The sequence below is a fragment of the Coffea arabica genome, chromosome 5e (genome assembly GCF_036785885.1).
Source record: "Coffea arabica cultivar ET-39 chromosome 5e, Coffea Arabica ET-39 HiFi, whole genome shotgun sequence".
NCBI classification, from domain to species: Eukaryota; Viridiplantae; Streptophyta; class Magnoliopsida; order Gentianales; family Rubiaceae; genus Coffea; species Coffea arabica.
This window is the reverse complement of record NC_092318.1, coordinates 13,144,605-13,172,589: the sequence shown is the minus strand read 5'-3', so window position 1 is coordinate 13,172,589 and position 27,985 is coordinate 13,144,605. Positions and strand designations below refer to the sequence as shown.

General features: G+C 37.8%; 1 protein-coding gene across 1 annotated transcript; it reads left to right on the top strand.

Moving 5' to 3' along the window:
* The first annotated feature begins 760 nt into the window (after window positions 1-760).
* Window positions 761-13,150, top strand: LOC140006902 (uncharacterized). Its single transcript, XM_072049574.1, has 6 exons — window positions 761-1,345; window positions 10,260-10,856; window positions 10,997-11,239; window positions 11,515-11,940; window positions 12,373-12,603; window positions 12,785-13,150. The coding sequence occupies exons 1-6, from the start codon at window positions 761-763 to the stop codon at window positions 13,148-13,150; spliced, it is 2,448 nt and encodes an 815-aa protein (XP_071905675.1).
* Window positions 13,151-27,985: the final 14,835 nt, after the last annotated feature.

Here is a 27,985-nt window from a genome sequence, read left to right as displayed (position 1 = left end):
CACCCAGGACGAGATCGAGGAGTTCCCCTTGAGAGAGGATAAGCCTGACCATATCCTCCGTATCGGTGCATCATTACCTTCCGAGGAGAAGGAGGACTTGAAGGCCCTGCTAAGGGAATACTCCCGAATTTTCGCGTGGACGGTTGAGGACATGCCCGGGATTCCAATTGATCTGGCCGTCCACTACCTTAACGTAGATCCCCGCTTCAAGCCAGTGAAGCAGAAGAAGAGAAGTTTCACCCCGGAGAGGAACGAGGTGATCAAGAAGGTGGTCGGCAAGCTGCTGGAATCCAAGATCATCTTGGAGGTACATTACCCGACCTGGTTAGCCAACCCGGTCCTAGTAAAGAAGGAGGACCAGTCTTGGAGGATGTGCGTGAACTTCACAGATCTCAACAAGACCTGCCCAAAGGACTGCTTCTCCTTGCCGAGGATCGACAGGTTAGTAGACTCTACTGTGGGTTTTGGCATTTTGTGTTTCCTGGATCCCTTCAAGGGATACCACCAGATGGAGATGGCCGAGGAGGATCGGGAAAAGACCTCCTTCATCACTAAAGAAGGGACGTACTACTACCGGACAATGCCGTTTGGATTGAAAAATGCTGGAGCTACCTACTAGCGCCTGGTCAACAAACTATTTCAAAATCAGATCGGCAGAAGTATGGTGGTCTACGTGGACGATATGATCATCAAGAGTCGAACCGACGGGTAGCTCGTTCCCGACCTGAGAGAAATCCTGAACATTCTGCGAGAAAGCCGGATGCGGCTGAACCCGAAGAAATGTACCTTCGGGGTTAGGTCGGAAAAGTTTCTGGGCTTCCTGGTCTCCCGAGAGGGGATCCGGGCCAACCCGGATAAACTCCAGGCCATCATGGACATGGCCCCTCCGAGGAACGTCAAGGAAGTCCAACGGCTCATGGGGAGGATGGCTGCCCTGAATAGATTCCTCTCGTGCTCCGCGGTAAGGGGGCTACCCTTCTTTCGAATCCTGAAAGTACCTAAGGACTTTCAATGGACGGAGGAATGTCAGAAAGCCTTCACCGACCTAAAGGCGTACCTGGCCGAGCTGCCCGCTCTGGCTGCCCCGGAGCAGGGAGAAACCCTGTTCCTATACTTGTCTGCTTGCAACGAGGCCGTTAGCGAGGTTTTGGTGCGGGAGGACAGGGGGGTTCAAAGGCCAATATACTACGTCAGCCGTGCTTTACAAGGGCCGGAAACGCGGTACACGCCGGCGGAAAAATTGGTCCTTGCCTTGGTGCATGCCGCTCGGAAGCTCCGACCTTACTTCCAGGCTCACAGCATTGTTGTCATGACGGATCAACCCTTACGTCAGATGTTATTCTTGGTTTTGATGATCACAAAGTATTTTGAAATGTATCTAACCTTCTTCGATTATAAGTGTCTTTACATATCAAAGAATCAGGTATGAATAGGTCATGAAATGCATTTCAACCAAAAGAAGAAGCAAAAACAGGATACTCACGTCGGACGGCCGAAAGGAATCTGTCGGACGTCCGAAAGGATAAAGAGCATCAAGAAGGAAGCTCTGTCGGACGCTCGTGAGGAAGCATCGGACGTCCGGAAGGATCGGACGCTTGCCATCGGACGCTCATCAACCGCATCGGACGTCCGAAAAATTCCAAGCTAACTTGCCAACTCTCTGCCTACGATCGGACGCTGCGGTGTCGGACGATCAAGACGCATCGGACGTCCGAACGTCAACTTGGATGCCATCGGACGATTGGTTCGGACGATGATTTGATCGTCGGACGTCCGACAGCCCCAACGGCTAGTTGACTCTTCAGCTGCCTTCTATCCGTTGGAAGCATTGATGAAGCCCATTTCTGGTTCCCTTTAAAATCAAACTGGTCTGAACGAAGTACGGACTTTTACACACTTTGTTTACAAGATCTCAGGAGATATTTTAGCTAGAAAATAGTCTCCAAAGCTAGATTTGTTTTAAAGTGGTGTGAATTTCTGGTGAGCATTTCTTTTGTGATTGAAAGGATCTTTAGTGTAGCTTTGTTGAGGGTTTTCTGAGTGATTGTAAAACTTCTTAGCTTGACTAAGTGAGGCTTGGGGCAAGGAGGAAGTGCTCCCTCCATTGTACATCTAGTTGATCGTCTTCCATCAAAGAGAAGTTGCTCTTCCTAGTGTGTGGTCTTCAAGTTTGAGGATAGCTTGGTAGACACTTGGTTTGATTCCCCAAATTTACTTTTCTGTTTAATAAAATTCTCATTGCTTGTTTATACTTGTGTTTCTGATCAATATAGCTCTTGTCTTCTACTCTACTTGGTTGATCATTACTAGAAAAGAAGGAAATTTTCATTTAGCAAAAATTGTCTAAATCTGATTAAGATTTTGAATAACCCAATTCACCCCCCCCTCTTGGTTGTCTTTGGGACTTACAATTGGTATCAGAGCTTGGTCTCCTTGAGATTAAGCTCTAACGGCTTGGAGTAAAGATGACAACCAGTCATGCTATGTTTGTTGAGGGACAATCTGTTACTAGGCCTCCCATGTTCAGTGGCTCTAACTATGTTAGCTGGAAAGAACGGATGATTATCTTTTTACAATCTATTGATATTGAACTATGGTTTATTGTGAGTGAAGGACCGCATGAAGCTAACTTTCTTGATGCAGATACAGGGCTGCTTCGGCCAAAAATGAGAGCTGAAATGAATGCTCAAGACAGGACTAACCTCACATTGAATGCCAAGGCCATGAATGTTCTTTATAGTGCCTTAGATTCAAATGAATCAATTAGAGTGAAAGGCTGTAAATCATCCAAAGAAATGTGGGATAAGTTAAGAGAAATCCATGAGGGTGGTGACAATGTGAGAGAACAGAGGAAGGCCATCTTGGTCACAAAGTATGAATCTTTTAAGATTGAACCTCTTGAGGATATTGACAAAATGTTTTGCAGGTTCACTGACTTGATCAAAGATCTCGAGGTGTTAGGCAAAGAGTACACCTTGGGAGAAAAGAACAGAAAAATTCTCAATGCATTGGGCAAAGAATGGGAAAATAAAGTGACTGCAATAGAGGAGGCTAAGGATTTAAGTTCTGTGCCTATTGAATCTATCATTAACTCACTAACCTCTTATGAGTTAAAACTGAAATCAAAAGTGCAGGAGGAAGAGGATGCTAGAGCAAAAAGAAATATTGCTCTAAAGATTACTCAAAGTGAAGATGATCCAGCTCACTTGGATGATGAAGATTCGGATGGTGATGATAATGATCTTGCTCTCATCACAAGAGGCTTCAAAAGAATCTTGAATAAAAGGAAGTTCAGAAAGGGAGGACCTAGCAATCAATTCCAAAATTATTCATCAAATGCAAGGAACAAAGGAAAACAAGAATTCAACAAGAAGCAAGTGGACAAATGCTATGAATGTGGACAGCCTGGACACTATGCAAACGAATGCCCCATGAAGAAAATGAAAGATGGAAAAGCTGATCGAAAGCCAAGATTCAACAACTTCCAGATTACTTGGAATGAATGCAACTCTGAAGGGGAAGTTGAAGAAGAGGAAGAATCAGCTCAAATGGCCTTCATGGCTATAGGAGATAATGAGGAAAAATGCTCACACAAGTCCAAATGGTTCATTGATAGCGGTTGTTCAAGGCATATGACCGGTGATCCATCTTTGTTCATAAAGCTGAAATCAAGATCAAGTGGAAAAGTGACATTTGGTGATGATGTGAAAGCTAAAACAATTGGAATAGGTGATGTTGGTAAGGATGGTGAAACTTTTGTTCATAATGTGCTCTTAGTTGATAACTTGGGTTATAATTTGCTTAGTGTTAGTCAATTGTGTGATAAAGACTTGAATGTGTTGTTTAGAAAGCATGAATGCATTGTACTTGATTCCAAATACAATGTTGTGTTCAAAGGTAAGAGGTTCAACGACATTTATATTGTGGTTCTTGATAAAATTGATTCTTCTAGCTTAACATGTCTTAAAGCTTCAAATGAAGATCCTTGGTTGTGGCATAGAAGATTTTGTCATTTTAACATGGAGTTACTAAAGGAAATTTCGAAAAAGGAGCTAGTTAGAGGCTTGCCAAAAATCAGTTTTGAAAAGGATAAAATATGTTATGCATGTCAATTTGGAAAGCAAACAAAAGTTTCTTTTAAACCAAAGAAGTGTGTATCTACTTCCAAACCTTTAGAACTCTTGCATCTTGACTTATTTGGCCCTACTCAAATCTCTAGCTTGGGTGGTAAGAAATACTGTTTTGTGATTGTAGATGATTATTCTAGATACACTTGGGTAATATTTCTTGCTCATAAGGATGATGCATTCAAGAATTTCACTTCATTGTTTGCTAAAGTGCAAAATCTGCTTGGATTAAAAATTGTTAGAATTAGAAGTTCAAGTATTGTGGTTTTCCAGAATTTTGTGATCATAATGGCATAACTCATGAGTTTTCTATTGCAAGAACTCCACAGCAAAATGGTGTTGTAGAAAGGAAAAACAGGACTCTCCAAGAGGCTGCTAGAACTATGTTAAATGAATGTAGGTTGCCTAAATATCTTTGGGCTGAAGCGGTAAACACTGCATGTTATGTGATGAATAGAATTCTCTTGAGACCTATCTTAAAGAAAACTCCTTATGAGCTGATTTTTGATAAGAAACCTACAGTTGGTTATTTCAAAGTATTTGGTTGTAAATGTTTTATTTTGAATCTAAAGGAACATCTTGGTAAGTTTGATAAAAAATCTGATGAAGGAATATTTTTGGGGTATTGTGAAAATAAAAGAGGATACAGAGTTTTTAATAGAAGGACTCTTGTGATTGAAGAAGCTATACATATAACATTTGATGAAACCAATGATGATAATTCCAAAAGTCCGTGTGAGGATGATGATGTAGGTGTTCGAGCAGGAATGGAAAAGCTGTCAATTGGAAATGAAGGAAGTTCTAAACCAGCAGCAACTGAAATGGAAAATGAAGTTCATAATGATCAAGAAGAGGAAGATGAAGACAAAAATGATGATTCACTCAAAGATCTTCCCAAGGCTTGGAAATTCAGCCAAAATCATCCAAAAGAGCTTATAATTGGTGATCCATCCGAGAAGGTAAACACTCGTTCCTCATCTAGAAAATTGATTGACAATTTTGCTTTAGTGTCTCTTTTTGAACCCAAAAATGTCAATGATGCTTTAAAGGATGAAAACTGGATTTTGGCAATGCAAGAGGAACTTAATCAATTTGAAAGAAATGAAGTTTGGACACTTGTTGATAGACCTCAAAATCAGCCTATCATTGGCACAAAGTGGATTTTTAGAAATAAGTTAGATGATAAAGGTATTGTTGTAAGAAATAAAGCCAGATTAGTTGCTAAAGGATATGCACAAGAAGAAGGAATTGATTTTGATGAAACATTTGCTCCCGTAGCAAGATTAGAATCTATTAGAATGCTTCTTGCTTTTGCATGTTTTAAAGGCTTCAAATTGTTTCAAATGGATGTTAAAAGTGCCTTTTTAAATGGTTTTATTGATCAAGAAGTATATGTGGATCAACCCCCCGGTTTTGAAAATACAAAATTTCCAAGTCATGTGTTTAAACTATCTAAAGCTTTATATGGTCTAAAACAAGCTCCAAGAGCTTGGTATGAAAGACTAAGTGGTTTTTTAATTGAAAATGGTTTCAAAAGGGGTGTTGTGGACACCACACTTTTTACTAAGCAAGTGTTGAATGACCTTCTTATTGTGCAAATATATGTTGATGATATTATTTTCGGTGCTACTAATGAGTATCTATGCAAGGATTTTTCCACCACTATGCAAAGTGAATTTGAAATGAGTATGATGGGAGAATTAAATTTCTTCCTTGGACTTCAAATACATCAAGCTCTTGAGGGAATTTTTATAAATCAAGCAAAATATACCAAGGAGTTGCTGAAAAGGTTTGGCATGGAGGACTCAAAGCAAGTTGGAACTCCAATGTGCACTTCTACAAAGCTTGACAAAGATGAAGAAGGTAATCATGTGGATGAAAAGCAATATAGAGGTATGATCGGAAGTCTACTCTATTTAACCGCAAGTAGACCTGATATTATGTTTGCTGTTTGCTTGTGTGCTAGATTTCAATCTTGTCCAAAAGACTCACATTTAAATGCTGTAAAAAGAATTTTTAGGTATTTGAAAGGTACATTAGACTATGGTCTTTGGTATGCTAGATCTAATGAGTTTGCACTATATGGTTATTCGGATGCTGATTTTGGAGGTTGTCGTGTGGATAGAAAGAGTACTAGTGGAACTTGTCATTTTCTTGGAAATTGCTTAGTCTCTTGGTTTAGCAAAAAGCAAAATGCAATATCTTTGTCTACAACCGAAGCGGAATATATTGCCGCTAGTGCATGTTGTGCTCAACTTTTATGGATGAAGCACACTTTGAATGATTTTGGATTGTTGTATGACTGCATGCCTGTATTTTGTGATAATACTAGTGCTATAAATTTGACCAAAAATCCTATTCATCATTCTAGGACAAAGCACATAGATATAAAGCATCACTTTATTCGTGATCTTGTTCAAAAAGGTGACATATGTGTAAATTATGTTTGTTCTAAAGATCAATTTGCTGATATTTTTACCAAAGCTCTGCCATTAGATCAGTTCATTCATCTAAGATCAAAATTAGGAATAATCGAAAAATCATCCTAAAATTTCTCAAAGTCTTCGGACGTCCGAAAGAATATGAACGGACGTCCGATAATGTTCTTCAGCCATTTTCCAGAATTGCGCCTGTTCGGACGCAACTGTCGGACGCAAAACTTCGTTCGGCCGTCCGACAGTGCAACGGATCACTTTTTAAATCAACTTTCTCCCTCATTTGCTTCAATTTTTTTTCTATTTCCTCTCGGACGAAAACCCTCTCATTTCTCACTCTCAAATTCATACCATTCTGAAGCTCTCATTCCCAAATTGATTCAAACAAAACTTTTCCTGATTGATTGCGATTCATTTCTCCTAATTATTTCATCGAAACGCAAAACATTTCGTAAATTCCCAAATTTCCCTCAAAACCCTACTTTCTCATAACTGCTCTGTCAAATCTTGTTCAAGGACTTTGTGTCCCAAAATTTCTGTACGATTCACTTCCCTACTGCTGTGTGCATCATTTGCATCCCTCATTCCACACATTTCGCACAATGGTGAATCTAAGGGGAGGAAAAGTTACTGCCGGACGCAAGCATCCACTCAGGGATGAGGATGAGAGTCTTCCCACTGTCAAACGGACATCCAAACGCTTCAAAAGAGGAGCTATCAAGGGTCAAATGTCACGGCCTACACCACAACCCTCCTCTCAGCCTGAATCTGGACAGGGGACATCTTCTCAACCGCCTCCAAAATCAGCCCCTCCTCCTACATTCTTTGATGATGCTGCGAAAGACAAATACTCCTGGATATCCCAGAAGGGTGTCATCCCTCAAAGAACTGTAAACCCCTCTGAATTTCGCTCCATAGGTTTAGAATCCATTCTGAGTCTATTTGCTTTCCAGAAATGGTCACATCTTATTTCTATGCCAAATGTCTACTATCCTGATATGTTGCATCAATTTTTTGCCAATCTAAGGAAAGGTTCTGACCCAACTGAAATATTTTCCAGGGTTAATGGGGTAGACTTAATCATTGACTCTGAAATTGTGAACTCCATTTTAAATACTACCATTGAACGTTTATGCAAAGATAAGATTGCTAATTTCTTTTCTTATGAAGAGCTTCCTACTGCTGCAAATCATTTTGATGGGACAAAAATGTTAACCTATTTCAAAAGAAGTTTTTCCTCACCTGCTGATGCTAAATTGAATGATCTGGCTCCTGTGAATTTAATTGCTTTTTCTATCATTTCAAACCTGCTTGTGCCCACTGATGGGCACAGAACTGATGCAAACAAAATGGAGTTGTACCTCTTTTATTGTTTTCAAGAAAAAATTCGTATTGATTTTGGTTTTGTCATGTGCAAGTTCTTACTTCGCTATGCCACTGATTCTCGCAGAAAATTGTCTTATGGAAAGTTTCTTCAAAAGATTTTTGAGTTTAACAAAGTCCCTATTCTAGGTGTTTGTCCTAAAGAAGCATCTTCTTATGCCTTTACAAAAGGGTATTTTGAAAGAAAAAATCTTGTTTTCAAAGATAATCTGTGGGCTTATAAGGGTGCATCTTCTAGTGAACTTAGGTCTAAGACTGCACATGATCCTTCACCCATTTCACTCACTCCCATTCACCCTAGGAAGTCTGCCACTAAAGCATCTTCCTCTTCCAGTGATGAAGTAATTGAGCTCCTTCGTGAACTCAAACAGCATGTTCTTCTTCTAGAACATGGTCTAATGCTCACTATGTCCTCTGAGCAACAAACTGCCTTCCTAGACAAAAAGAACCTCCTGTTTCCCCCCCCTGTTGTTGAGGAAGTTTCCCATGACAAAGAGTCACACCCCACTGATCCAAGTTCATCAATTCCGGATCCTGGTTCTTCAACCCCTGTGACTCCTCATGGCACCTCTACATCAGATAAAGGCAAGGCACCAGTTGAAGAGGCTGCTGAAGATGATGAAGAAACTGAAGAGGAGGATCTTGATCAATATCAGCTCTCTCGGAGGACACCTGGATCCACTTAGTTCATCATTTAGGACATTTGCATGTTGTTTGTCTCTTTTATGTTTTTGTAGTATTCAACAATGAATGTGTAATGTAATGGATATTTTAAGTTTCATTTTGGATGTCTAAGTACTGTTTTGATGGATGTCTGAATATTTTGATGAATGATTGTCTATTCTGCTTATGTGAATGTAATGAATTTGTGGATTGTCTATTCTGATTGATGGTCTAAGTTTTGATGTGTGAATTTGTCTAAATTTGTGAATTTGTGGATGTGGTGATGTGATTGGTTGCCCGTTTGTGATGACAAAAAGGGGGAGATGGTTATGATTGATGATTGGTAATGTTAGGATATGTTGGATTGATTGTTTAAATTTGGATTGGCTGATATGCTTAATTGATTAACTCGGATGGGCAGCCTTGTGAGGGGGAGTTTTCCAAAATTTTCAAATTTTGTGATTCACTAAGACAGGGGGAGTTCTTGTCTACTTTGAAAGAGGAAGTTTTCATTGCAATCATAAAATTTCATTTCAAACCTTTGTTTTGTCATCATCAAAAAGGGGGAGAATGTTATTCTTGGTTTTGATGATCACAAAGTATTTTGAAATGTATCTAACCTTCTTCGATTATAAGTGTCTTTACATATCAAAGAATCAGGTATGAATAGGTCATGAAATGCATTTCAACCAAAAGAAGAAGCAAAAACAGGATACTCACGTCGGACGGCCGAAAGGAACCTGTCGGACGTCCGAAAGGATAAAGAGCATCAAGAAGGAAGCTCTGTCGGACGCTCGTGAGGAAGCATCGGACGTCCGGAAGGATCGGACGCTTGCCATCGGACGCTCATCAACCGCATCGGACGTCCGAAAAATTCCAAGCTAACTTGCCAACTCTCTACCTACGATCGGACGCTGCGGTGTCGGACGATCAAGACGCATCGGACGTCCGAACGTCAACTTGGATGCCATCGGACGATTGGTTCGGACGATGATTTGATCGTCGGACGTCCGACAGCCCCAACGGCTAGTTGACTCTTCAGCTGCCTTCTATCCGTTGGAAGCATTGATGAAGCCCATTTCTGGTTCCCTTTAAAATCAAACTGGTCTGAACGAAGTACGGACTTTTGCACACTTTGTTTACAAGATCTCAGGAGATATTTTAGCTAGAAAATAGTCTCCAAAGCTAGATTTGTTTTAAAGTGGTGTGAATTTCTGGTGAGCATTTCTTTTGTGATTGAAAGGATCTTTAGTGTAGCTTTGTTGAGGGTTTTCTGAGTGATTGTAAAACTTCTTAGCTTGACTAAGTGAGGCTTGGGGCAAGGAGGAAGTGCTCCCTCCATTGTACATCTAGTTGATCGTCTTCCATCAAAGAGAAGTTGCTCTTCCTAGTGTGTGGTCTTCAAGTTTGAGGATAGCTTGGTAGACACTTGGTTTGATTCCCCAAATTTACTTTTCTGTTTAATAAAATTCTCATTGCTTGTTTATACTTGTGTTTCTGATCAATATAGCTCTTGTCTTCTACTCTACTTGGTTGATCATTACTAGAAAAGAAGGAAATTTTCATTTAGCAAAAATTGTCTAAATCTGATTAAGATTTTGAATAACCCAATTTACCCCCCCCTCTTGGTTGTCTTTGGGACTTACATCAGATACTTAGAAAACTTGAGGTCTCGGACAGAATGACCAAATGGGCCGTTGAACTGGCCGAGCACGACATCAGCTATCAGCCTCGCACCACTATCAAAGCTCAGGCCCTAGCAGACTTCCTCGTCGAGGGAGCCAATTTGTCAGTGACTGAGCCGAGCACTTTGTCCAAGGAGGCCCGACCGGAAGAGCGGTGGGTACTATTTGTAGACGGGGCCTCAAGTAAGGAAGGGAGCGGAGCCGGCCTGCTGCTCATCTCGCCCACCGGGGAGGAACTAACCTACGCGCTTAGATTTGACTTCTCGGCATCCAACAACGAGGCAGAATACGAGGCTCTGCTGACCGGATTGCGGATAGCCCATCAGATGGGTGTAACCGCGATTAGAGCCCGGAGTGACTCCCAGCTCGTAGTCCACCAGGTTCGCGGAGAGTACGAGGCCAAGGAGGACATCATGAAAAAATACCTGGCCAAGGTACGGGAGGCGATCAGCCTGTTTGATACCTTCGAAATCGAGCGGGAGCCGAGATCACAGAACAAGCGTGCGGATGCCCTGTCAAAACTAGCGTCCTCCTCGTTTGCGCATCTGAACAAGGAAGTCTTGGTAGAGTTGGTCAAGCAAAAAGCATTGACCAGGTCCAGGTCCTGGCCATAAACAGCCCGGCCACTTGGATGACTCCTCTCGTGGACTTCCTCAGTTCGGGTGTCCTCACTGTAAACAAAACCGAGGCTCGCTGACTCCAGATCAGAGCCGCTAAGTACGCCTATGCTGAGGGGACCCTCTACAGGAGGTCGTATTTGTCTCCCTGGCTAAAGTGCGTAACTCCCGAAGAGGGTGACTATGTCCTCCGAGAAGTTCATGAGGGCCTATGCGTGGCACATGTGGGATCTCGGGTGTTGGCCAAAAAGTGTCTGTTCCTGGGCTACTATTGGCCCTCGGTGTTTCGAGATGCCGCGGCACTAGTCCAAAAATGCCGAGCTTGCCAGGTGCACGCCCCGCAGCACCACCAACCAACTCGGGAAATGGTCCCCATCCATAGTTCTTGGCCTTTGCCCAGTGGGGAGTAGAACTCCTGGGTCCCTTTCCCCGAGCTCCCGGAAGGTACGAACATCTCGTGGTGGCCGTCGACTATTTCACAAAGTGGATGGAGACCGAGCCCCTAGCCACTACCTCTGGAAGGGCAATTTAGAAGTTCTTCTGGAAGAACATAGTCTGCCACTTCGGGATCCTGCATGTCTTGATATCTGACAATGGACGGCAGTTCGCTGAGAACCCCTTCTGGAGCTGGTGCGCGGAGCTCGGGATCAGCCAACACATCATCTCGGTCGGTCATCCCCAGGCCAACGGCCAAGTAGAGAATGCTAATCGGACCATTCTGCAAGGGTTGAAGACTAGGCTGGAACTGGCCCAGTCTAACTGGCTAGATGAACTCTCTAGCGTCCTCTGGGCTTACCGCACTACGCCGAGGATAGCCACTAATGAGACCCCGTTCTCCCTGACTTATGGGGCGGAGGCGGTGGTGCCAACGGAGGTCGGCCTCCCCTCGTCTCGGACACAGAATTTCGTTGCGTCAGCCAATGAAGAAGAACTGAGGTGCAACTTGGACATGTTGGAGGCCAAGCGTGAGGAAGCGGCGATACGGATGGCTAAGTATAAAAGTCAACTCGCCCGCTATCATAACGCGAAGGTGAGGAATATGTAGTACCAGCCAGGAGATCTCGTCCTAAGAAAGAACTTACTGATAAATGGAATGGGAAATGATGAAGAAACTGCCGGAATCTGGACACTTTAGACCGGAAATGTTGCCGTTGGAACTTTCAGAGAGAAAGGAAATACGCGAGGAAGGGAAAATGGCAAATAGAGTTTGAGAAAATCTGGTAACCCCTATTTATAGGGAGCAAAATGGGGGTAAACGGCTGCTTGAATTTGAACCGTCCCCATGTGAACGCATTTAAGAATGGTACGGAAACCGAAGAGACGTGACAACTGAAAGGACGCGGGCGCAGCTTTTCGGTGACAACACTGTACCAGAGGTGACCGTGGCCGAACAAGGCAACGCCGGACTCCCACGTGGCAGGGGGCATAGATTAGGTCTGTCTGGAAGCCTTACCTAATCTAGGGGGCTAATGCAGAGGCCCCGTCCTGGGCCTGTGCACGTGGCAGTCCAGCAAGGCCAGAGTTGGGCTCGGATTTCAGGCCCATGCGAACCATCTTGGGGCACGTCGCCGCTAGGGCTCCGAAGGGCTCCAAGGAACAATCTCGCAGAGGACGGGGAGGATCCCCCTCAGCGCGGGATTGGGGGCTATTCTGGGCAGGTTTCGAAACGTACGGAGGTCGGACTCCCAAGCAGGTATAAATAATAATGCACACCGACTGCATAAAGTACGCTCACTATTGGCAAACATTCCCAACTGTTTTACTCTCGGTAACCTCCCCTCACCGGAAAACTAACTTGACCGTCGGAGCGCCCTCGGGGACCACCTCGGGGCTCCCCTGTCAGTCGCCCCAAAAACTCCTTGTTTGTCTTGCAGGGTTGGAACACGATCTTCCCATCAGCACGCCGAGCTCATCAGGTCAGCTCAGTCCGGGGAAGCTCAGCGCTTCTTCAAGAATCATGCTTATCAAATTTCGGGAGAGCCTGTGAACTGGGGAGCTTTAACAACGACGAATTTGCAGATGACGAAGATGGCAGTAACTCTGATTTAGAAAGTCGCTCAACAAGGGTAACAGTAGCATCAGTCGAGATAGCTTTCTCTGAACTCGAGGTTACCTGCAATCCTTGCGTCGAAACAGGGATTGTAGGGGAAGAAGGTGTCACAGACAACTCGTTCACCCTTGAGCAAGACAGGATCAAGTCATCTAGCAGCAGCCCGGATGACTCGACAATCGGAGCCTAAACAGTAGGAGCTGCGATCTTGGAACCATCTTGAACACCACCCCTCTTAGGTCGAAATTCCAGAGCTGACTTCACCTCAGCTCTTGGTACAAAATTAGGACGAAGTTCAGGGTTTTTAACATGACACTCTTCTTCTACATGGCCTTGACGATAGCAAAAACAGTAGTACTTAGGCAAATTCTCAGGATTCAAAGGTTGCCAACATTCATGTCCCTTTCCAAGCTGAACCCATATACGTGACGGCAACTCCTTCAATAAATCAACGTCTACACATACCCTAGCAACACTAGGACGTGTGAGGGCAGTAGTTGGGGAATCAACGAACAGAGGTCATCCCAAGCAGGAGACAATTTGATACAAACATTGTTTGTCAAAAAGATATACGGGTAGCTTTGGAAGATTAAACCAAACAGGGACCAGAGATGATTCTTTGTCCACGTGAAAATTTGTGGACCACTTGAACACTCGCATAGGGCAACCGAACACATACCAGACATTCCTTGCCTAGACGCGCATGAAGTCTGCCTCATTATGAGGTCTAATCAAGACATGGCATGCATCAAGAAGACCAATGAAAAAAGAATCCTTTAAATCAAGTGACTGGAAAAACTTCCTCACATGCTCCATGAGTGGTTTGTGTTTTGAAAATTTTCCAACCAGAGAAAACCAGAAAGAGAGAGCAATGGATTCCAGATTAGAATTAGCGAAAGATATAGATGGATTCCAGATTAGCATTAGCGAAAGATATAGCAGGCTCCCCTCGATGTGTCATAAATGCCGCCTTGACTTGAAGCTTGGGTTGAGGAGCTTCCGTTGATGAAAATAACTCAGAGAATGTTTTGGTATGAAACACCGGTGACAGACACGGTTGCCCAGTATCCAAAGATGGTTGGGTAGCCGAAGCTGCCAAAAGAAGAACAACTGGGGTTTCACTTTTTCATGGCAGAGACCTAGGGTTTCACGTCTTGCGACTGAAAACAAAAGAAAGAAAAGAATTAAACATTAGTTCATCAAGCCATCAGGTTAATAGATTCTTGAGGGATTCTGTGACTTCCTTTGCCAAATTGAAATCCTATCTATCAACGTCAGAAACCAGAGAGCAAATTAGGCCAAAGAACGGAGAATTGGAGGCCCTTTGAGTTGTTTGTTAAAATTTTGGTTCTTGTGATATGTGATAGGGATTTTGGTAATTTTGAACTGTTAGTTTTTCATAACTCATAGATTATTGTGCAAATCATTTTAATTTGAATTTTTGAAACTTTATAAAAATATGAATTTTTGTGAAATTTTGTGAAGGGATTAGTAAATCCAGTTTGTGAACCCAAAATGTTTTGAATAAATTTCATGAATGTGGATGTCCATTAAAATGGATACACGTATTTTCTCTAGATACATTTGGTACATTAATTAAATCTTGTAATTACTAAATACATGCTCTTGAAGTTGTAGATCCTTGAATTATTATTAAAGAAAGTTCATGTATGATCATTAATTAAAGTTCATGTATTACCTATCTTGATCTCTCTATAAATAAGGGATGATCCCTCTTTCATTTGTAACCTTGAAGTCTTGGAACAACTAGTGAATGAAAGCAAACAATTCTCTCTACTTGTCTATTTTCTTCCTCTCAATTTCTTCACATACTTTGTTACTTCATTAATATATATTTCAACTTACAACAACTACAAACCACCACCAACTCAAGATATATTAGCATTAGTTTTATAATATGTTATCAGCACGATTCTCTACCTAGTGCAAAAGAGAAGCACGAGACTCTACTTCTAAGCCAAGGTGAAGTACAAGATTCAACTACTAGAGCGATCAATTGCAAGTCCAAACTTTGGGTCGACTTTTGGCACGTGTTGATATTCTTGGCTAAATTTTTGAGGTAACAATTTTCCTCTTTAATCTATTCTATCTTCATGGCCAATCTTATGAAATAAGAATTTGTATCTCTTGATATTTCTGGAAAGAATTATTTGTCATGGGCACTAGATGTGAAAATTCACCTTAAGTCAATGAGTCTTGGAAATACTATTGTTGAAAATAATGAATTTTCAAACCAAAACCGTGCCAAAACCATGATATTCCTTCATCATCATCTAGATGAAGGATTAAAGGTAGAATATCTTACCATCAGTGACCCACTTGAACTTTGGAATAATCTGAAAGAAAGATTCGACTACCTGAAGATTGTCATGATTAGAATATAACTTAGCCCTGTTTAGAATTACTTATCAATTAAAGTTATGTGGTGAAAATGTGACTAACGAAGATATGTTAGAAAAAACATTTTCTCATGTCTTGAATATGCTCCTATAGCAGCAATATCGAGAAAAGGGATTTAAGAAGTATTATGAACTTATTGCATATCTTCTTTTGGTTGAACAAAATAAGGAATTGTTACTAAAAAATCATGAGTCCCATGCTAGTCCCTTCCCTGAAGCGAATGTGACACAATCTCGAAGTTCTAGTCGTAGACGTGGCCGTGGAAGAAATCAAGGCCATGGCTATGGTCGTGGATACGGTCATCGTAAATATGCACTTTATAATGATCATAACCTTAGCAGGAAACAAAATATCCCCCGGAAGTGGGCTAACAATGACAATAAAAGTGGATAAAAGAAAATTTATGAAGAAAAATGCTATTGGTGTGGCATGGAATGTCATTGATCCCATAGTTGTCATATGGCTGATCATCTTGTTGACCTCTATCATGTATCATTGAAAAAGAATGACAAAAATGTCAAGACAAATTTCATTGACCAAAAGAATAATTATGATGATGATGCTGCTGGAATAACACTTTGATGTAGCTGATTTCTTTGAGCACCCTGAAGATGACAAATGATTATGTAACAAATACCCTATGTCTGTTTAGATAGTTATTGTTATGTTATTTTGTATCTTTTATGAAATTTTTTTTCTAGTCAATATTTATTTTCACATCTTTTATTAATGTTTACTTGTGTCATTTCTTCCTGAAGAAATAGATGCCAAACACTTGAGATTTATTAATGGTGATGTAGTAACAGTGCTCCATCACACATTCTATACATATTATTCAGAAATTCTGAGAACTCAAACTTCTTTGTGCCTGTAAAGATTCTTGATAAGTCACGCAATTGTTTCATCATAGTTCATTTATAATTGAACCATGTTTGACTTGATTCCCAATGCGGGATACGTAGGTAGTTTGACACTAGTTCGGTCATATCTTTTGTAATCTTATTGCATTGTTTATCAAGTGATTTCTTTGAACCAGGTGCTTGTTTGTTTATTTTAGTTCAAGTGTAGCTAAATGAGACAGGTAAGCAATTTTGTGTCCATGTGTTTCGTCTTGATTTTTTTTCAAAATTCCAAACAAAAAGGAGCAAACTTTAAACACAAAAAATTTGCTATTTTTCAATATTTTCTTGATATTTTTATCTATTTATAGGTCATTAATTTTCATGCATTTGAGTGTGTATTTTTCTTATTTTTGTAGGTTTGTCTAAAAATAATAGGAACAAAAAAATCCAAACAAAATTTTTATCAACTCACACACCCTAATCATTTTCTCCCCAACTAATACACTATTTACTCAACCCAACACTCTACCTCCCATACATCTTTGTTGATTTTTCTTGACAAAAAAAACTGTAACTTGCATACCCAATCCCAAGTCCCTCAACTCAATCGGCTTTCTCCATTTTTTTCATTGACACACATATTTCACTCTTGCCCTCTGCTCTCATCTGCATTCCACCTACCAAAAAAGAAAAAGGGAGGACAAAGCACAGCCTGAGCTCACTGATTTCTTTGCCAAGATTTTCTACTTGAGTTGAGAAGGTACCAAATTTAGTTAAGTTCTTTTCTATTATTTCCTCTTGGTAAATGCTGCATTATCTTTCTTGGCATGAATTTGAGTGATGATGTTTTTCCCTTTGTAACTATGACTTGAGCTTCCTATTTGTGAACAAACAATTGATGGTATAACTTTTTGCTAGAAAATGATGTTGAATATTGGAAGGGCTGTGCTCAAACTAGTCCTTGAATCGTTATGATGATTATCAGCTTTATGAAGATGTTTGGAATAAAAATGTGTAGGTTTCATGCATAAAAAATGAAAAATTGGTTTCTTCAATTGGGGCCACTTTTGCTTTAATTTGTCATTGTATTTGTTGTTTCTTGTAAAACTAATGCCAAAGTTGTATTGCAGAATCCAAGAGGGTTGTATTGCTATAATTTTATGAATTTTAGAGTTGATTTGAGTGGGTTATGAAAAATGGAGTTCCATATGTAAATTTGATTTTTACCCTTTTGTGCATTTTTGTAAAAAAATAAGTTCGGAAATGGATTCTACGCGAAAAATCGAGTGGAGAACTGAATTTTGATAAATTTTGGTGACTGGTAGTTTGATGGCAGTGATAGCGCCAGAGCAGCAATGGCCACTGTGGCTGCTCTGGCAAGAAGCGTCAATTGGTTAGAGAAGAAAGAGAGAAAGGAGAAGAAAGACAAAAGAAAAAGAAAAAGAAAAGGGAAAGAAAATGGGCTTATTCATTATTTTGGTTGGGTTTTAATAGTAAAAATTAGATACATTTGTTATTTTTAGTCTATTTGAACTTTTAGTTAAGCCCATTTAGTTTATATAAAATAATTGCATTTTTTTCTTTCGATCAAGGTGGTGCGGTCCAAATACTAAAAATGACCCAAAAGTGTTTTCTTTGTATTTCCCTTAAATTAGAAATTAGATTTACAATTTGGCCCCTAAACTTTTGATTGATTTTGCTATTGCCCAAAAATTTTAAATTTCTTTCATTTAGGTCCTTATTTTAATTGCATTTTGGCCCTTAAACTTTTTCATTATTTAATTTTTCCCTCAACCTATTTGATAATTATGTTTTGACCCCAAAAACTTTGTTATTTTTGTAATTTAGTACCTATTAGCTTCTTGATCTCTCAATCACAATTGTTTCCTTTCTTTCACTACTCATTATGCTTCTCTTAAAGTTTATTTGTAATTTTGGGGTGATATTGTGAATTTAGTATACGTTTATGTTCTTTTTTAAAGCATTTCCAATTAAATTTGTGTTTTGATCCTTTTTGTTGATTTTTGACCATAAATAGGTCAATCTTCCCCCACTATAGCCCACTACTTTAAAAGGGAGGTATCTGTATCCCCCTTTAAATTCCAATTATATGTTCCTATGCACTCCTATGTATTTATATGTTTTATGCATTTTCTTTTATTCATTTACTTTCACTTCATATCCATTTTTTGTTTATTTAGTTTAAGTTTTATAATTATTTGGGATACTTAAATACCCAAGATGTAATAAATAAGTTATATTTTTTTTCTTTGTGCAAAATTTGTGATTAGATAGATAAATGCAATACATAGGTTAGATAGGTTTGTTTTCTTATATTTTCCTCATTTTAGATTGTGGTTAGGTCCCTAAATGTAATATATAGATTAAATGTGTTTATTTTTACATATCTCCCTTTTTTAGATTGTAGTTAGGTCTTCGAATATAATAGATAAGTTTTGCATATCTATATGGCTTATGTGCTCATGTGATTAACTTAGTTTCCTTAGGATCTTGCACTAGATATTATGTTTATGTATTTTGTGTTTTATGTGCTCTTATGTGTTTACTTATTTTGATTCATGCTTTATTTGTTTCATTATAAATTGTGAATGGATGATGTCATCACACTAGTTCAATGCTAGTTATTATCCTTGTCGTTTCATTGCTAGTTCAATACTAGTGAAGACGTGTAGAAGTGGGCTAGTCCACTGTTAGACTCCTAGGCCCTTTCGCACATTAGATCCATGTTTTGCATGTTATCCATTCTATTTCATACATATTTTCTCACTTGCACGATATTTTCTCTTATATTATTATTATTCCCTTATTGTTAAATAAGATAGTTCATTTGCTTGTTTACGTTAGAAGAGTTCCTCTTTGATTATGACAAATGGGCAAGTGTGGCTTTCCTAGCCTTAACACCCTATTACTCTCCCATTATAAGGAAAATTATATCAGGATTTCTAATCCCCATACACATTATGTTGCATTGCCCTATCTTTGTACATGTATACTTATAAATATACATCATAATTCCTATTTCTTTGAGTCTCATTTTTTGCATACTCATGACTACTTCAAAGAATTTTTCTTGGAGTTTGTAATTAATACGATTGATATCAACTAAACTTTGAAAGAACATTTTGTCCCTCCCAATATGAGTTTATTGCCAAAATAACTCTTGTTCCAAAACATATACCCAAAGTAACTTAATTTTAAAATTTGTTACCTTTATAATCTTTTTTTGCCACATAGGCTGCATATGCGCTAGAATGGAAATAGGGGCATGCTCTATTCCTCTTTCCTATCTAATAAATTTCTCAGTTTTCTCTCTGAACCTTCGCGTGATTTTTTCTATTCGTTTTTTTCCCTTGTCAAACGTAATTCTGAGAATCCAATATTTATATTAACAGCATCTAAAACTTTAGTATCATCCTTGATATTGTTTGAGTGGATGAAAAATATCAACAGCATACATGATTTCTCACACCATGTGTTTGATAAAATGTCTAGGAGGAACCACTCTATAACAACATACATTCGTGCGTAGGATGCCATTTGCCTTTTATGCTTGTTAATTACATATATAATAATCCAGCAGTTTTCAGTTTGCAATTGAAAATTTGAAATTTTCAACTTGATTACTTTTGTAAAAGTTCTTTTCAAGAAATAGGAAGGATAACATAAACAAATATGATAGCCTTGAAAGTTTTGTAGCTTTTCTTGTCATTGCTTATAATTTTCGTTGCAATTTTTATATTTTTTCAAATTTATTTTTTGAAAAATATATGTAATAGGTTTGATACATTTCAAAAAAAATGCAGAGCTTAGTAATAGCAAGGTCAATAATGGTAGAATTTATTCTAAATAATTACAAGGAAATTATCAAATTTATGCAATCTTCTTGTACCTCTATAACAAAAAAATTTAAAATTTAGTTTTTTTTGGAAACTATAGACTAAATTAAAATTTTCCTTTCTTGTTATCCTACATGACAATTAGGATAATTAGGTGGTAACACTAATATCATTATGGGAATAAAATTTGAAAGTAAATCATATTGGGAATATTCCTTAGAAAGAGTGTTATTTTGGCCAAAAAATCCTCCCAATACACCTTTAAGTTTAGATTTGCATTCATGTAGAAACATTCAAATGTAATAAGTTTGAAGGTTAGATTAGGAAAATTTCAGTTAAACCTTGCAACTGGATTAGGCTAGTTGATAGCATGCCTTAGATTTGAGTCAATCGAATCTTTGTCTTCTCTTTTTTTAACTATGACTCCTAAACCTTTTACTCGTATTTTCAAAGATCTGGAATCGTCTAAAAATGATTTCATTTTACTTTATTTTCTGTTAAAAATATTTTGGGTAACTTAGTACATCTAAACTCAATACCACAGTGGCGATCTCTTTTTCTTAAAATTCCTTTTTTAGACTATTTTTTGGGCCCAAACTATTGCATTTTTCAAAGTCCCATTAAGCCCTTTTCATTTATTCTTAAATCAAAAATCAATTTTTTATTCAATATTTTTTGTTTCAAAAAATGGGGTGCAAGTTTATTAAAACAGAATTATGTTTAGATTTACCAAATATGTGTGGGAAAGAAAACTGAATATAACAAATTTACCATATGAAAAAGAATTTTTGAAAAGAAATATTCCAACAAACGTAAGACCTATTCAAATGAACCACAAATTATTAGAATTCTTAAAAAGGAAATTCAAGATTTATTAGAGAAAAAATTAATTAGACATTCAAAATCTCCCTAAAGCTATGCTGCTTTCTATGTCATGAATCAAGCCGAGAAAGAAAGAGGAGTTCCAATATTGGTAATAAATTACAACTTAATAAAGTATTACAATGGATAAGATATCCCATACCAAAAAAAAAGAGATCTTCTTAATTAACTTTACAATGCTAAAAGATTTTCAAATTTTGATATGAAATTTGGATTTTGGCAAATAGTAATAGCAGAAGAAAATAGATACAAAATAGCATTTACAACACCTTTTGGGCATTGTGAATGGAATGTGATGTTTTTTGGATTAAAAAATACTTTCGCAGAATTCCAACATATTATGAATGATATTTTCAATGCTTATAGTATGATCATAATTTTCTATATTGATGATGTATCAATATTTTCAAACTCTTTAGATCAACACTTTAAGCATTTGAATATTTTCTTTAATATTGTGATATTGTATGTTGAATCTAATTTGAATAATTGTTTTGTTAGTAAAATTTTTAATATCTTGTCAATTAACTGTGTTTGAAATTGAATCCTCTTCTTTCCCCTTTTTGAAAAGAGATCCTACAAGTTGTTCAGTAGTGGTGATTTTTATAGTTTGAAGTGAAGAATGAACCAAACTTATTGTTTGATCATTTTAAAGAGTCCCAATTTTTTATAAAATTTGTTTGAATATTTATCTGAGATAATGAATAGGGATCAGGGTTTCCTACTTTTGAAGTACAAAATAATAGCCGAGTAAAGAAGAAAAGTTGAAAGCTCGTTTTTCCATTTCTTTTAGCCATTCTTGTTTTAATCCTTTTCTGCATAAGGTTTCTGATTTTGAAAATCAAATCCCTTTTTCTTGATTTTCATGATCATTAAAATCTTTTTGTAAATATTTATAATCTATTTTGAAATTTGCTATGGTAAAACATTAATTTCTCCTTGCATTTATGAATGAGTTGGTGAAAATTCTAAAGGGTTTTGAACTGATTTAGGAATTGGTGTTTTGTATCTAAGAGTAGAAGTGGTTACTATATTGAAGGATTCTTGTTTTAATCCTTTTCTGCATAAGGTTTCTGATTTTGAAAATCAAATCCCTTTTTCTTGATTTTCATGATCATTAAAATCTTTTTGTAAATATTTATAATCTATTTTGAAATTTGCTATGGTAAAACATTAATTTCTCCTTGCATTTATGAATGAGTTGGTGAAAATTCTAAAGGGTTTTGAACTGATTTAGGAATTGGTGTTTTGTATCTAAGAGTAGAAGTGGTTACTATATTGAAGGATCTTGAATATTCAGTGTACGATTGCCTAGAAGGTGTTATAGTTTGAAAAGAAGATAAAGATCATTCTTTGAATGAATAAAATCTAAGGAGTATAGATTCATCCAATTATTCTATTATTTGATCAACTTCTCTTCTATCTATATTTCTAAGAGCTTGTGGATTTTGAATCAAAAAATATTATGGAATTATAATTTTATTTTATTTCAGTCACTTTGGAGTAAAGATAGTCAGCATGTCTACTTCTACATCTAATAAATCAGTTTCATCTTTTAAGATTGGAATCATATTGAATCTTGGGTTTAATTGAGAAGATAGTAGTCGAAAGTATATACGATATATAACAGCAAAATTTTTACAAAATCTTTCAAATTCTTCTCCTTGTAAATGAATATCCAATATTAATGAATCATTTATTAATGGATCTATAAGATCAATAGAGAAATTTGAAGCACAAATGAAAAGATATGTCTGTTGCGAATGTTTGTTTGAATCATTGCTACTAAAGAAGTTTTATACCTTTTGAGTCTTTTGTCTCTTAATACTAAATAGATAGGAGTATTTACTCCCGTATGAGCTAATGGTTTTACCACTACTTGAATTAATCCAAAATGAATATATCTATATCCTTTCTTTATGTATTTTTGTAAAGATATTTGACTTAATAGAGGGATGGATTGAAATTCTTCTTGTATAGAAATTGTTTCTTTATGAGTTTCAATAGAAAAAGTTGTTTTGAAATCTAATGGTCCTATATTTTATATTTTCTCTATTTTCATTATTAATGGGCATATGAATTTCACTACTTTGAACTACATCTGAATTCTTAGAATTAGATCCTTGAAACATTCTCTTAATCTTTGTAGCCATGTTTAATGACTCATTATAACAAACTCGATAAACACTAGAATACTTTACATGGAACAACAAAACACTATGGTTGGAACACCCTATCTCCTACAGGCTTATCAACGGTCTTACAAGCTTACCAACATCTTAGCAATACTAGAATAAAGAAGTAATATGCAAAGTTTACTATTATGCATACATAAAATGAGTTCAAAAATCATTAATAAATGCAATTAGAAATGGATCTGATACCAAACTGATCCTAGGACTGAGACAAATACAGAATAATTTTAAATTAAAAATTTGAAATAGGTGGCAACATTCCAAATTTATGGAGTACTTATTTTAGCATGGATTCTCTCGTACCAATATTGATATTGAACATAAGACTGCATTTTCTCTTGTGGATTACAGGAGGATATTCTTTTTGTTATTGATTGGACAATATTCCTCAGCATTTGGTTAATATTCACAAGGTTTTGAAGCCAAACTAGTTGAAGACAGAGGACATTATATTCAATTACCAATCGCGCTTATCGAGGTCTAGTGGCTATTCTGTGAGGACTCATGTTTTTATTCTTAATTTAGTTATTTTTATAATTATTTATCCTAGTGTTATTTAATTATACTATTATTGCGTGAATTTCCCTTAAATTTCACTTTATCGCGCTCGCGTCAAAAGTTTCTCGTAAGTCGCGCCGGTACGACTAATTGGAGATTTGAGGAATTAGTATTAGACTAGTAAGTATGAGTAATTACAGAGTTAGAGGAATTACCTTGGAGGATTAGTGTATAAGTGTAGCAAACAAGAGAAAAAAATGGTAGTACGATAAACTATTGAGCACTATTAGAAGTTGACTTTTTGCACAACTTTAAGTTAGCTTGTCCAACACTTTTCTTCCACAAAATTCAAAACCAAAAACACTCCCTCACCTCTCTCATTCGGCTGAACCCAAGGAAAGAAAAGGGGAAGAGAAAAAAATTTCCATCTTTGCTCCAAGCTTGCTTGTTCTTCATCCTCCAACTCACAAATCTCTTGGAAGTTCACTCTAGCTAGAAGAAAGGAGCAACCTTGTGGAGTTTTTTGGTGAAATTTTGGTGGAAACTCTTGCCTACAACTAGAGTTAGGTACTTGGAAAGGTAACCCTCCATCCCTCTTTAACCTTTCAATTTATACAAAGTTTAGTGGATGGATTACATGGGTTTGAAACCCTAATCAAGATTCTAGGCTAGTGGACTTGAGGAAACTTTTATCTTGCTTTATATTCTAAGCTAGTGGCCATGAGGTGACCTATGAGGTAGCTGACTTGAGGTTATTGCTTGATTATTGCTTGATATTGGTTTGATAGTGGAGAGAAATTGGAGGAAAACCGTGAGAGGGAGCTGGCTGAAATTTGCTGTTCTTGTTGTCCTACTTTGAATTTGAATTTTGTTGCTTATTTGGCTGTTAAACTGATTGATATATGTTGTATTAAGTGTGTAGAAGTTGTCTTTCAAAAATCATTTCGATTGGTTACATAAAACTTGAGTTTTAGTGAAAGGAAGAAATCTGGAAAACGGTCACCAGGATAGTGGACAGGGGTACTTTGTCCGAACATAACTCTTTGTACAAAAGTCAAAATTGAGTACCGTTTGTGGCATTTGAAACTAGACATTTAGCTCTTTCCAATGGTATAAAATTCCCCTGCTAATTTGTTTTGAAGAACCGTAGTAAATCGGCAAAGTGCAAGAAACTGACCTGCATCTTGTGGCTCGAATTTGTCCCTTTTGTGAAAGGAGTTTGGAAACACTTGCTTTTGATGAATTGTATCATTTTGAACCTAGTTTCTAATGCCATAAACCATTCTTAATTTGGACTTGTGTAGAGTTAGATATGATCTGATTTCAAAACTGTGGCGAAACTTGGTGACTGGAAATCTTTTGAACAGGTTGCGAAAATCAGCCAATTTCAAACCATTGTATCTTGCTGCTCAAAACTCCAAATTTTGTTTTACTTGTTGTGTTTAAAATTGACTTGAAGCTCTTGTTGTGTTATAAATTTCAGAGGCTGGTTCACTTCCTGTGAATTTTACCGAATTTCCAAATATTGCTGAAAAACCAAGACTGGTTCTGTCCTATCTTCATGAAACTATAACTTTGAGCTGAAATTCGAATGGTTTCTGCTTGGAATGTTGGAAAAGTGTCTTCGGGGAAGTTTTAGTACTTTAAATCTCGTGTCCAACGGTATAAAGTTTTCCATTTTTGGACCTTCTAAACTCAAGATACGATTTCTCAAGTGTCATCGAGTAAAGCTGGAAAAATTTCTGATTTCCTAAGAAGTGAACTTTAATGAACTTCTAACTTCCTTTTGAGATTGATGGTTCATTTTAAACTCAATTTCATGAATGATACGAGTGCACTTGAGACTTTAAATTCATTGTTTTAAGTTTTAACACAATGAATCTCGATTTTCGAGGGATTAAAGCTCTTTTAAGCCACTGTGTTAAGTTTTAAGCGAGTGCACTTTCTTCCTTAAATGTTAAGTGGTCGTGAGTATGTGTGAGTGATGGTTGATCACTATTTTTCGGTGCTCAAGAGGGTTTCGAAAGGAATCTCAGTGTGGACAACTGAAGGGATTTGTTTACTCACTTACTTTTGAATTGGTGAGTGTCAAGTGCATGAATTGTTGCTAAATACTTGAATTGTTTCTTGCTCATTACGTGATTTGGAATTGTCGAGACGAGTGTGTACTTTACCGCACTCATTCTCTTTCACTTAAATTGATAATCGAATTGTGTGAAGTGAATTGATAATCGAATTGTGTGAAGTGTAATTGTACATCTGGGGACGCCCAAAACTCATTGGCTAACCTTGCGACTCGAGCCAGCATGGGCTTGGTTGAGAAGCCTGGTGAACCATGAGAAAATCATAAGGTTGATCTTTTGAGATCTTGCTTGGCATACTCGAGTAGTATTTCTCTCCCAGTAAGTGTTTGGTTATAGATCTAAGAGGGTGAAATGAAGGATGGGGGAAGTAAGTGGAGTTCTATGGACTTAATAACTACCCGGTTGACGGAGTGTCATCACGTGGAGGTATTGGATCGAGTCTCGGCAAAGCAAGTGGAATCTAGCTCCTGAGAGCTGTTGTATCCTTATTGAGTGTGCTTTATTATTAGTTGTAAATTACTTGAACTTTCTAGCTATATTTCTTGTACAAGTGTTATTGTTACTTGAACTATGTGTCTGCATGCTTTTCTTGGTCTCGCTGAGCGTTAGCTCACCCGCTGTAGTTTTGTTTTCCTTAACAGGGTTTTCGGAAAGGGAAAGATTTTGGAGAAACTGACTTGATAGTATTTTGATTCGATTTGGATGTAAATGATTAGTCGACTTTTGGTGGTTGTATTTTTTGGGGAAAGTTGATGTACCTTTTGGTAACTTGTGATGTAAAATTTGAATGTTTATTTAAGGAAGCGACCTTTCTTTGTATCTATTTTTATTATTGGTTATTTACCCTTAAGATTAAATTTGACTTGTATTGAGCCCTGGCGAGAGCTAGGCAGACGGCCCGTTGATACCCTATGTGATGACCCCACCTCTCCCTAGGGCGTATCCCAAGGTTTGGTGGACCGTCTGCCCATCTCTCGCCAAGACTCATTCATTCTCTTCAAATAAAATAAGGTATAACCTCGAGAATAAGTGAAATAACAGTTCCCAAACTTGGGATGTATACTTATATTCATTTCTGTCTCAAACATTTATACAATCCCAAATATGACAAAAGTGTTGAATTCCAGATACATTCAACCCTAGTTGAGCATTAGCGCGAGTACAATTACAAAATTTCTAAAAACTAGACTACGCTAGCCTGTATCAGTCTCACGCCTCGCTCGTATCCCCTGTAAGGAAAACAAAACTAAAGAAATGAATTAAAAGCCCAGTGAGGTTCCATACACATAATCGAGCAATTAAATCCAGGACAATAATCATTTAATAGCAAATAATCCAAAAAACATTTAACATATAAAAACAATAATAACCCGCTCATTAAAAGGATACATGCTCATGTGGAGCCATTCGTTCATTCGTTCGCCAACCATTTTCCTTATTCCTCCAACATTAGAAAACATTTGCAAATGAAAACTCCTCCAATGTTTTTGACATTCATTCATTCATTTCATTTCCCGGCACTAGCCAATTCACTGGCCAGTCTCCACCAATCTTTGTGGTCATACTCGAGTATACCAAAACACTATCTCAGGATCACCAGCCGCCCGACCGACTCCGCTTCTGGCTCGAGTAGACTGACAACGAAGGGCAAGGGTTCAGTTCAGCCAAAAGGCTTACATTCATGCACAAATAGCATTTAGTCGTTTAATCATTGAAAATTTATCGTTCATCTATGTCGAGTGCGATAAAGTACACACCCACCTAGTAAAAATTCATTTTAGCAATCATTGAAAATATTTAATATTTAATCAAACATTCACAACAATCCACCTAGTCATTTGAAGCATAACCTACAAAGAACACTCACCAATTTAAGCAAAATAACGTTGTCGCGCCCCACTTTTTGATGGTGTGAAAGTAGTGTGTGGAATATGTATGTGAATGTATGTGAAAATGAAAATAAAAGGCCGTGGGACTTGAAAATGCGACGATTTGGCCAAACAAAGTTCAAAAAGGGTTTTTTGCATGGAAAATGGAGTCGCCACTTGGTATAGAGTTAGGGTGTACCAAGTCACCCAAAAATGAATTTTTTGAAAAGCAAAGTAAACAAACCCCTTTTTAAGAACTTTTAGCTCTACGTAATCAAAGAAAGGGATCGGGGGTCACATTTGATAAGGGAGAAGGCAAAGGCAAAGCCTAAGGCACTCCCTTATCCTAGCCAAAGCTAGTTGCGCGATTTAGCCCCA

Coding starts and splice junctions, on each gene's coding strand:
- LOC140006902 (XM_072049574.1), top strand. CDS start 761: ATGCGGCTGAACCCGAAGAAATGTACCTTCGGGGTTAGGTCGGAAAAG. Junction 1,346..10,259: donor TACGTCAGATGTTATTCTTG/GTTTTGATGATC, acceptor GACTTACATCAG/ATACTTAGAAAACTTGAGGT. Junction 10,857..10,996: donor ATCTGAACAAGGAAGTCTTG/GTAGAGTTGGTC, acceptor CGCTGACTCCAG/ATCAGAGCCGCTAAGTACGC.